The sequence below is a fragment of the Phyllostomus hastatus genome, unplaced genomic scaffold, assembly GCF_019186645.2.
Source record: "Phyllostomus hastatus isolate PE091 unplaced genomic scaffold, TTU_PhHast_1.1 phas_scaffold_78, whole genome shotgun sequence".
NCBI classification, from domain to species: domain Eukaryota; kingdom Metazoa; phylum Chordata; class Mammalia; order Chiroptera; family Phyllostomidae; genus Phyllostomus; species Phyllostomus hastatus.
In genome coordinates this window covers 83,816,167-83,828,211 of record NW_025334041.1, presented here as the reverse complement: position 1 = coordinate 83,828,211, position 12,045 = coordinate 83,816,167, and the positions used below count along the sequence as shown (strand labels likewise).

Sequence of the window (12,045 nt, the reverse complement as noted above, 5' to 3'; positions counted from 1 at the left end):
GGAATATCAAAGGTCAAATTCTTAGCCACCTCTTAGGCACTCCCATGGGAAACTTAAAAATTAGTCCAATGGACTTTGCAAGAAGTTTTTCAATCACAGGTGAAGGGCACCATCTGTTATTAATGTTAGTGTGACCATATTTTAAACAGAAGGCTGGTAGCCCAGAGAAACATGGACTATGTTTGGGTCAGAATCGGGGCACTGGACTTATATTCAAATATGTGAATTTTCCTGAGTGCTGGATTAGACATTAACAATGGTCATCAGTAGGTGGTTCTATAGACTCGTGTTTGTGTCTCCCTTTGAAGTCCCCAGAAAGTTCGCTTGTAACTTCCACCACAAGCATGGACACAGTGAGAAGGACACAGTGAGAAGATGGCCATCTGTGAACCAGACAGAGAGCTCTCACCAGACACAGAATCTGCTATACCTTCATTTGGACTTTCTAGCCTCCAGAACTATGAGAAATAAATGTTTGTTGTTTATAAGCCACCCAATCTACAGAATTTTTGAAATTTGCCCTCCTAATTCTGACTCCTAAAAGACCTAAGTCCTAGTATGTATACAGAAGATTATTTTTCTAAAAAAGATTTTATTCATTTTTGGAGAGAGAGCAAGGGAGAGAGAAAGAGAGGGAGAGAAACATCAGTGTGTGGTTGCCTCTTGCATGCCCCCTACTGGGGACCTGACCTGCAACCCAGGCAACCCAGTGCCCTGACTGGTGACTCTTTTGTTCACAGGCTGCATTCAATCCACTGAGCTACACCAGTCAGGGCAGAAGATTCTTTATAAAATAACAATTGAACTTGTAATGTGAAGGAACAAAATCTTCCTATAAGGTCTAGAAGACTGCCAGGACAGAGCTATTATAGCCCAGTTAATGACAGCCAAGAGTGATGCTGCACAGGAGCACAGCAGGCCTTGAACCCCGAGTTTCTGAGAGAGGTCCAGTCTAGCTAGCTGGGTCTCTGACGGGATGGTTCCATATGTAAACAAACATGATGGGTGCATTTGGGTCCTTGAAACCTTCCAGAAGTAACAGATATGTTACAATAGTCGGGAGAATCCTGAAGGTATTGGGAATTTCAGGAGGAGCTTAAGCTCAGACGTCTGGGGTGGGGATGGGGGAACTGGCATAAGAGCAGTCAGTAGGCCAGTCCTCACACCATCACAGAGGGCTCGAGAGCAGGGGTTTGGGCAACTGTAATAGGGACTCAGGCACATGGGATAAGAAAGGAACAGGTTCCCAGAGCTGGAGTGAAGGTGGAGGCTGGCTGTCAGGGTCGAGGTATATATAGGTTTGGGTGAACTGATGGCTATGGTGACTTAACTCTGGGAACTCACTGGGTCAGGCCTTGAGGCTAGATACTGCTCTGTGGTCCTCACAGGACTTTGGGTTGATTAAGGCTTGGCCTGTCATATATCTCCACTTTCCTTAACCTCAACAAGCTACATGGGACCAAATCCATGGGTTCCAAGCCTCTGGCCTACCCCATCATACCCTAGCTGAGCCCAGAGGTTTATCTTGGGCCTTCCCCTGTAATTGCCTTTCCATTCATGGCTGTAGGTAGCCACACCACATTATGACTCCACAGAGCTGGCACTCGGCTCCGTCTCCTGTGGACTGGTGCTGAGATCACCCAGAGTTCTCCCACTCCATGCAAACACACTCTTCAGCACTCCCTCCTCCCAGCTCCACCCCAGTTTCACCCTATTTAAAATGCTCCAAACTCCAACATAACCTCTGTGGACATCTATATCTGTATCTCCAACATTCTTTCCTCTGTTTATTCCCTTTCTAAGGGAAGGGGAGCCAGGATGTTATGTGTGGTGTGGGTAGAGTTGTCTCTGTCCCTCCCAGCTACAGTAGTGACCAGTTAAAGAACCAGTGCTAGACTTCCAGCAAGATGGAGGCATAGGTGGACACACCGTACCTCCACGCACAACTAAGATTGGAACAACAACAATTTAGAGGTAGAATAGCACCCAGAACTGATAGAAATTTATCTGAATGGAAGTTGGACAGCCAAGAAGTTGAAATAGACCTGTTTATCCAGACCAGTAGGAGGGGCAGAGACAAGCAGCCAGCGCAGGTTGCAGCACAGAGAACAGGGAGAATTGGGCGCAGAAGGCAACCGGGAGCCCGGGAGTGCATAAGGCATCTGGGGCACGCGAGATCGCAGCAGGTGGATCCTGAGTATGCAAGCGGCAGCTGGCAGACCTAGGTAGGCGGTGATTGTGGAGCAGGGCAGAGCGTGCAACCAAGGATCCCAAGGAAGGGACTGAGGTCCCATGGAGAACGGAGCTACCACCGCCATTGTTCCCTCTCGACCCTGCCCTCACATACAACATCACAATCTAGTGACTGGGGTGCCCAGCCCTGGTGAACACCTAGGGCTCCAGCCCCTCACCGTAATGGGAGTGACCAGCTGAAAAAAAAATAGCTCAAACAGAAGAACAAATCAGTGCCCCAGAACTCATCCTTTTGAGTGACCAAGAGATAGCTAACCTATCAGATGCACAGTTCAAAACACTGGTAATCAGGAAGCTCACAGAATTTGTTGATTTTGGTCACAAATTAGATTAAAAAAATGCAGGTTACCATAAAAGAAATGAAGGAAAATGCATAGAGAACCAATAGTGATGGGAAGAAAACTGAGACTCAAAACAATAGAGTGGGCCAGAAGGAAGAAAGAAACAACCAAACAGGAAAGAATGGAGAAATAAGAATTCAAAAAAACTAGGAGGAGCTTAGGAACCTCCAGGATATTTTTAAATGTTCCAACATCCGAATTATAGGGGTACCAGAAGGGGAAGAGGAAAAGCAACAGATTGAGCACGTATGTGAACAAATAATAAAGGAGAACTTCCCCAATCTGGCAAAGGAAATAGACTTCCAGGAAGTCCAGGAAGCTCAGAGAGTCCCAAAGAAGTTGGACCCAAGAAGAAACACACCAAGGCGCATCATAATTACATTAGCCAAGGTAAAAATGAAGGAGAGAATCCTAGAAGCAGCAAGAGATAACCTACAGGGGACAGTAGGGGACAGTAACCTACAAAGGAGTTCCCATCAGACTGTCAGCTGATTTCTCAAAAGAGACCTTACAGGCAAGAAGGGGCTGGAAAGAAGTATTCCAGGTCATGAAAAACAAGGACCTATATCCGAGATTACTCTATCCAGCAAAGCTTTCATTTAGAATGGAAGGGCAGATAAAGTGCTTCTCAGATAAGGTCAAGTTAAAGGAGTTCATCATCACCAAGCTTTTATTTTATGAAATGTTAAAGGGACTTATCTAAGAAAGGAAGATTTAAAAAAAACATGTATAGTAAAATGACAGCAAACTCACAATTATTAACAACCACACCTAAAAATAAAAAACTAAGCAATTAACTAGAACAGGAACAGAATCACAGAAATGGAGATCACATGGAGGGTTAGCAACAGGGAAGTGGGAGGAGGAGAGAGGGGGAAAAGGTACAGAGAATAAGTAGCATAGATGGTAGGTAGGAAATAGACAGGGGGAGGATAAGAATAGTATGAGAAATGTAGAAGCTGAAGAACTTATAAGTATGATACATGGACATGAACTAAAGGGGGGGAAGTGGGTGGGGGAGGGTGTAAAGGGTGGAGGGGAGTGAAGGGGGAAATGGGACAACTGTAATAGCATAATCAATAAAATATATTTAAAAAAAGAAAAACAATTTTTAAACATTGTAAATAAATAAATTGAAAAAATAAATTATATTAAAAAAATGAACCAGTGCTAAGAGACCAGGCTCCTTATTCATTTGTGACAGAGAGAAATGCCTTTGAGTTACCACTAGGCGGGGTTAGATCAATGCTAAAGGGAGGTCTGAGGGAGCTTTAGATCCCTTTCAGGGGTTTGCATGGAGCAAGTTGGGTCGTCATGGTTAATAGGCTTTCATGGAATATCAGCATCGATTTGCAGGAGACAGAGATGTGGCCTCATACCTGACAGTTTGTCTATGCTGTGACTAGTGTCTTTTTGTTATTTATTGCCGAAATTCTCAAAAGATTCTTTAAGGGACACCCCAAAGAGAGGCTTTTAGAAATGAGACAATCTAGGAGAGGCACCTCCTCCTTCCTACTATGCAGGTGTGCAGTTTTGTGGACTGCACATGGATGGGAATGCCAGTAACTCAGTAACTTGAGGGGGGACAGTGAAGGCAGGGAGGGCTAGACTATCATCTGCCAGAGCAGTGAGGCAAGAAACTTTATTGTTCTAACCCAGAAGGAGAAATAGTACCAAATTTTCCAGATTACAAAGGTGAATCTGGGGACGAAAGGGAGAAGGTGGAAATGAAGATTTTTTTTATTGGCAGAGGGGGAGCATTGAGGCTCTACATGCTGGTTTCAGGCCAATCACCCCACTAGGTTGGTCCGTGCTCCACGTGGCCGACTTGGAAGTTCAGAGCCCAGGAATCTCGCCACAGATGGAGAGCCCCATAAAGGACAGAAGCTGGACTTCAAAACATGAATCAGGGTCAATTGCCAGTGCAGTACCTTTAAGAAGAAAAAGAGACATTTTACAAAATAATTATTTAATCACTTTATGATCCCAAAGTAGAGTGGGTATACTAGGTCTGTCCGGAAAAAGTCCAGTCATTGTTAATATAACAAGAACAGTTTGTGAGACATCAATGTAACATGGCAGCCAAGGAGAATAGACTGGAATGTGCAAGTGTGAATGATGATGACTTCACTGTTACAGTCAGTGGGGGTGGTACACACTGTTGAGTGAGCATGGGTACTGTGTGACTGCCATATTCAAAATGACTGAGTGAGTAGAGCAATGGATCTGCATCAAATTTTGCATTAAGCTTGAACATTCCTTTGCAGAAATTATTCAGATGATTAAGAAGGTCACAGCTGTGGACAACTGGTGATTGGCAGCTTCATCAAATACACACCCACTCACACATCACGTCTTGTGCAGAGGTTTTTGTCAAAACATCAAATCATCCAGGTGACTCGGCCCCCTACAGTCTAGATTTGGCACCCTGCGATATCTGGCTTTTCCCAAAACTAAAATCTCCTTAGAAAGGGAAGAGACTTCAGGCCTTCAGTGAGATTTAGGAAAATATGATGGGGCAGTTGATGGTGATTGGGAGAACTATGTGGGGCCCAACGTGCCTACTTCGAAGGGGATTGAGGCATCAATTTCTATGTATAGTATTTCTTATATTTTGTACATTCTTATAGTATTTCTTATATTTTGTACATTAGTACATGGCTGGACACTTTCTGGACAGGCCTCGTATTACAACTTGCAGCTACATCAGGTGTGGCGCTCAGAAGAGCTCTGCCAGCAAGAGACTTTGGGACTAAAGGGAGGTCTCCCCTGTGCTGTGAGAGCTGGTCCCCCGTCCCTCTTTCTACTTCTTTTACTGACCTTTGATCATCCTCCTTAACCCCCAGCCCCTCAAGTTCTCCTCCTTTTCCTGCTGGGTCCCCCTGTTAAGAAGTCTTGTTCGTGGGGTTAATTTACCCTAAGATATAAGTGACTGGCAATAGCCTAATGGGAAGAGACTACTGACTATATCCTGAAAAGCGGGTCATTTGGAAATTTCTTATCTGGTAGCTTTCCAAGCTGACCATCACTGATCCCCACCATATTCCCAGCAGGGGTGCCAGCCTGAGATGTCCCTTCCCCAGTGCAGTCTAGAACTATTAGGGTCCTGCTTGCCAACCTCTGGGGAGCCTGAGAAACAGGGGGAGTGAGAACCCCAAAGCAATGGACCTGTAACAGTGGGTCACCAGGCACTATGCTGCTCAGGCAGGAGGTGAGGAAGCTTTGGATCAGGTGACAGTATCCACCAGCTGTCAAATTCTTCAGATGACATGACTGTCCTCAGCCATCCAGTAAAGCTAAGCTACCTCTGCTCCCTGTTCTCAGTGAGCCCCAATGCCAGGAGACCACCTCTGCCACAAGAGGAAATATATCCCAGGCTGCATTATTTTTATACCCAGTAGCAAAAAAATGGAATAGGCCCAAAAACTGTCATTAGAACTTCCCATGATCTAAAAATTGTATTGCACCTTTGGTCTTGCCAATGGTCTTGGGTTTCTACTTATTAACACACCTTCTTTTTGCTGCTGGGCAAAGTAGGTAGGGACCTCTCGGCACATGTCCTTGATGGCCATTCCGTACTGTGCTAAGTTCTTGACCTGGCTGGTTAGGACAGTGTAGGTAAGGCCGCGAGTGGGTGGGTAATGCTTTAAAGCCTGGAAGACGTGGAATTTGGAAATGATGAGACAGCATATAGAGGTGGTGCAGCAAGGAAGAAGGGACAAGAAACGTATTTTAGCACATGAGTAAACATGTGCTAAAGCGTGATTCATTTTACACAAATAGCTATAAATCCAAACTTGCCCTTGTTTTGTCTCTAGCTGAAATATTCTCTCTGGCCACAAGGTGACAACATTACTCCAGAAAAATATGTGAGGGAGCCTCTGTGTGTGTGTGTGTGTGTGTGTGTGTGTGTGTGTGTGTGTGTGTGTGTTGTGCGCATATGCGCAAGACTGGGTTTATACTCCTTTAACTCTTCTTATTTCTCAACTTGCCAACCGTCAATGATTTTCTCATCTGTGATGATAATCTAGAATAGTTTAAAAATTATTTGTTACTTGTTATAAATCAAATGAGTGGAATACTTTCAACCTCTCTCTTTATGTGACCCAAAGTGCATTTCCCCCCAAATTCAGTGACTCTCCTGCCATGGACATTAAAGTTGCTCAGCTGATCTGGGCAGGTTACTGAAGGAAGTGACAGCATGTTTCAATGACTTGGCAAGGGCTTCATACTGATTTTTAATTTATTTGACTACCCTTGTCATTTGAGAGGCTGAAGGAAAGAGAGTTTCAGCAGACCTGGGCTCATTTTCATCTAAAGACGATATGTATGTGTGTGGTTGGGGGAGGGGCATGCAGGGGAGTAGTGAAGGCACGGGATTTGAACACTCCATTAGTTCACACTAATAGCTGTAGTCAACAATTTGTATTCACTAACATGTAGCTCACGCCCTTTTGGAATATATAAAATTATGTCATCATATGGAATTTTTATTGACTCAATTATGATTTGACTTAAATGGGCCATGGATGGGACTTGGGGTCCTTGGCACGATGGTAGGATTTCATGGGCATTAAGCACAAGCAGGAAGTGGGTTCCCCCTGTGTGTGCACAATTGTCCTAGTAGGTCAGGATGCAGAGTTGGAAAACAGCAGACTAGAGGATCACAGTGAGCTGGTCTCACTTACCTGGTGGTCCAGGGCCTTCTTAATGTCATCCAAAGTTGGAAAGGCAGCTTGGTCCATCTTGGCCAAGACACAAGCCATCTTGCTATACAGCTTAGCCACCAAGAGGGCCTTAAAGCAACGTAGCAGAACTATGTCATTCATTCATTCAGTGTCAGTGGCTCCTACTCAACATCAGTGCTGGCACATAGCTGTCTTTAGACTATGATGTAGGCCACCCAGGAGAGTGCTGCCCTGACATCAGAGTGAGCAGCAGCAGGACTGGCAATGCACAAAGATCCTCCTGCTTCCGAGGGCCTATGGCACAGTAGCTGCTCCTGGCTTGGGAAGAAATCTCCCAGGGCACTCTACCCACCACTAATGGACTGGTGGCCCTGGAGCCAGGCCTGGCTGCAAAGCTGACCTTAGGGTCCTATTCTAGCCTTTAGCAGCTGTCATGGTCCTCAGCTGCCTTCAGAACCCTCTACCTCCCCATCTGTAAAGAAAAAACTACAGGCCTCCCCCCACCACAGGTTTGTCATGATGACAAGAGGATAAGCTGAGACACTACTGCTTATGAATGCATCCTGCAAGTTACAGAATGTTCTCTGAGGACTCAAAGAACTTATATGCACAACCCATGGACATGAACTAAGGATGGGGGAATGCTGGAGGGTGGGGGGGGGGGGGCAGTGCAGGGGGGATAAAGGGGGAAAATTGGGAAAACTATAATAGCATAATCAATAAAAATACTTTAAAAAAGAGAATGTTCTCTGAATATCCATATAGATTGGGGTCTTTGGATCATACCCTCTAGACTCAGATTCTAGATCTGTGTCTGCCACCAACTGTCCCTCCATATGGCCCTGAGCCTGTCATTTAGCCTCTTTCAGCTCTGGATGGGAGAAGTGGTTCTCCAGCTCTGTCTGACTGAGCTCAAGGGCACTTCACCTGCATCTCCCTCCTCTCACCAGAGTAGTTCTGACTTCTTTTGTTCTATAGAATGGAATTCTATGGAATATCTTGTTTGAAAAAGACATTTCTATGGCTTAAAACAGAGTTGAAAATCACTAAACTGCATGCCACATAGGAAGATTCAGGAAATGTCCCCTTGAGGAAGTCAGGAGTGTGTTAGGTGCAGAGTGAGGGAGGATATGTTTGGGGAAGAGATCATGATAGTAGATGCAAGTGGGAGCGGACACAACACCTGCATTTGAGGTGTCTGTCCTGAGATGCCCCGTGTGGAGGCAGATGGAGGGGCTTCTAATCAGCAATGGCTGGATGTCAGAGGGTCTTCTGGGTTAAAGTGAGGAATGTGGGCTCCTACTTCATTTAATCCTCCTAGAGTTCTTTCAGATGCTCCCTTGCAGATGAGAAAGCAAAGGCACAGCAAGCCTGAGTGATGCCTCTGTGGTTAAAGAGCTTTTCTATCAGAGAACTAAGTCAAAGGCATAGGCAATCACTTCCCAATCCTGCATCTTCCTGCTAGGTCTAACTATCTAAGGACACAGGTGGTCAGGTTAAGGCAAGATTTCTAAAAGGGAAAGTAAATCATTCTTATTTGTAAATAAACTAATTAAAATCTGAGCTCAAGACAAAAGAACATTTATAGTACATACCAGATACAAGAAATGGGGTTCTTTAAATCATTCTCTTATTTCAGAGACCTACAGGAGCTATGTGAAGTCAACGCCTCCCAGGAACACAGATGGATGTGGGATCCCTAACTACAGAAATTCCTCCTACAGTTGCTGGCTCAAAAAAGTCATACAACTTCAGGAAAGCTATCCCTTGCCTAGAAATAGGCATTCCCATTGAAAGCCTAAACCTAGGGAAGGCAAATGTAGACCATGCCCTCTTCTCTCTGGCAAAGCATAAGGCTAACTTTTGGAGCAGAAAAGGCTGCCTTTGGCATTGTAAATGAATGTGTTCAACAGCTTACATTCTTGTAGTCCAAGACTCCATACCATTCACTCAAAACATTGTTGTCTCGGATGTAGACCATACCTCGGAAGGCATTGACATGGATGCTCTGAGTCCCAACAGAGCCATCCAGAGGATGGCTGTCACTGATGTTCTGGAGAAAACCAAGCAACAAGGAGAAGAGTTGGAAATCCAGTTTTTGCTTTGCCCATATCTTACAGGTTTAAAGGGACACTCACAAGAACTTGAGAAAAGTCATCCTAGATTATCACTTATGAAATATTCCTGCTAAAAGACTACACAGGTTGGATCCCTCCACCCACACTCACCATCAGGGCCAGAGATGGAGTTAGGAAGAACATCACAAGGAGGGAAGACACAATCTGAAATGGAAACAAACATCAATGTAACCTAGCTATCTTAGTCTCAGATGAGTCCAGAGCCTGGAATTCAAAGGGCCACCAGGGTAAGAGCCTTCTTAAAATGACTTCACAGATCCTTGTACCTCTGGGGCCCCAGTGTGCATTGGAGGACTCTTTGGTGTGGTTTATATGGAGAGTGCTGGCTACTCAGAAGGCAAAGCTTTATTGTTCATTCGAGAACTTTTTTTTCTCTCTGTGTCTACTGTCAAATCACTGGGCTGAATATTAGGCAACTTACCAACCACTTTACCTACACACAGGACAGGACCATCTTAAGCCAAATTGTAAAATATGATAATTCAGGTTCTCAGTCTCCCCTTTCTGTACCTTCCTCCTCTCTTCCAACCATTGAGGATCCCTCTCTGCCCCCTCTGGCACCTGCTATCCTGCAGCTTTCCTTTCCTTTTCTTGCCCACTTTGCCCGAGAATAAAGGACCTGGCACTGCTTATTTACACCTCATTTGGAAATAGATTTTACTAAAATGTTACTAGTTCTTGAGGCATTTTCAGTGATCATTTTCTCTTGGTATGGCCTGCCTTGCCTGTTGAAGGAATTTCAGGCATCAGAGTGTAAGTGAAAGAGAATTAGCAGGGAAGGAATGGGCTAGGCTATGTAAATGTAACAGTGAGCCTTCCCCCATTTGAGGGTCACTCAGCTCAAGCGCACTTACAACATAAACAAAAACTGACAGGCAACCTCCCTCTCCCCCATTCCCACAATACTCTATGCAATGTTCCACATGCCAGATACCATAAAAGTTAGGTTCATCTTCAAAGAAAAAGAAAACAAATACTCTATGAACAATAATCATAATGCAATGAGATTAAGCAAGGAGATACATGAGATGCAGATAGCATTTTACTAAACTATTCTGAGAGTTAGGGCCATATATCAAATACATCTGAAACTTTCCTGACAATTTTTAAATAAGATAAAACCATGCAGAGAGGACCCTAAAATATGAATATCTACTCAACCCCCAAAGATTCTTGGCCTTTTAAGGAATTAGTTGTTAGTTCTTTGGGGAAATACCCATCATTCAGGTAGATGTTCCAGAACAGAGAGGTTGCCAGCAGAGAGGTTATGTGTCAAATTAATATTTGGAAATTCTGTTTGGGTTTAATTTGAAGAGTCCACAGTGGGGGAAAGAATTGCTCCCTGGCAAATTTGGCTCTGAAAACACAATCACCTGCACCTGAAACCAGAAAGTATACTTACCAGCTGTTTCATATTGCCTCTCACTCAGACCCCATGCAACTGCACGCATAATAGAATTTGCTATGTCCCACTTATTTTCTAAGTCTGGTTTATATATTCCAGGACATTTCAATTATTGCCATAATAAAGGACTCTGGATAGTTAATCAAAATCCAGATACCATTTGCAGGGGAAAGGCAAGTTTATGTAATTACAGTTATCACTTTTCTTTAACTACTTCTAAATATTTTCCCTTTACTGTGTTATCGCTACTGGTTTCAAGGCAAACATGGCACATGAACAAGTCTTTGTGGGTTGGCATGCCCGTGACCTTAATGACTAAGGTAAGAATTGGAAATGTTAGATCGTGCAAAATGGTCCTGGTACAAAATCAATGAGTTCACCCTTTCAGCTTCTCAGTTCCAGAGGAGTTCTATACTAACAGTGGAGGGTTGAGAAAAACTTTACGAAGCCAAAAGAAACAGATCAGAATTATAAGATTGGATTGAAAAGCAATCTGGTTAGTTCTTCATCCAAACCCAAAATCACGTGGTTGGTCTTTCACCATCTTCTGGCCACCCACCAAGCTGGCCTCATTTGACCTCTTCAAACATTCACCTCTGATTGACTTTTATGATATTCTATGTTTTGCTTTCCCTCTATGGTTTGCTCTCTTCCACCAACTTTCACTTCAGGGTGATTTTCTCCATAAAGGACCATTCGACCAGCCCTGGAACCCCTGAGACAATGAGAACACCTTTCTATGATGAGCCAAGTACTAATTCAGGCCTTTTCCTCTATTATCTTATTTTTCTCAAACCCTGGACTTGTGGGGACCCGACTATTTGGGTCAAAGTCCAGAACTAAACAGATAATTTTTTTCTGAGAGAAGATGAGATATGGATGAGCTTAGGCACTAAACTGATCAAAGAGTAAAGACATATCTCAGTCCTTACAGGGCTTAATGCAAATTGGCAAAGGGAAACTGAAGTAGATGGGCTTTGGGAACTATCAGACTACCCGAGGCTCAGAGAATATCTCCATTACTTTAAGTACTTTGAAAAAAAAATGCACAGAGCACATATTCAGTAGTTACTGACTGAATGAGGAAAATACATTAAAAGAATGTCTTTCATCATTTTGCATGTGAATTTTGCAGTTTCCCCAACATCGTTAATTGAAGAGACTATCCTTTTCCCATTGTGTGTTCTTGGAGCCCTTGTCAAAAATTAGTTGAATGAATA

At 43.9% G+C, this 12,045-nt stretch overlaps 1 protein-coding gene across 2 annotated transcripts; it reads right to left on the bottom strand.

The window, feature by feature from the left end:
- Nucleotides 1–4,211: 4,211 nt before the first annotated feature.
- Nucleotides 4,212–10,927, bottom strand: LOC123811873 (gastrokine-3-like). 2 transcript variants are annotated; one of them, XM_045828389.1, is made up of 6 exons: nt 10,823–10,927; nt 9,511–9,564; nt 9,201–9,335; nt 7,283–7,390; nt 6,106–6,247; nt 4,212–4,525 (listed from the first exon to the last, which is right to left on the bottom strand). In XM_045828389.1, exons 1-6 carry the CDS (start codon nt 10,832–10,834, stop codon nt 4,431–4,433), a joined length of 546 nt encoding a protein of 181 aa, XP_045684345.1. In that variant the 5' UTR covers nt 10,835–10,927; the 3' UTR covers nt 4,212–4,430. The 2 variants fall into 2 exon arrangements, with proteins under 2 accessions (XP_045684345.1, XP_045684346.1); XM_045828390.1 differs by lacking the exon at nt 6,106–6,247.
- Nucleotides 10,928–12,045: the final 1,118 nt, after the last annotated feature.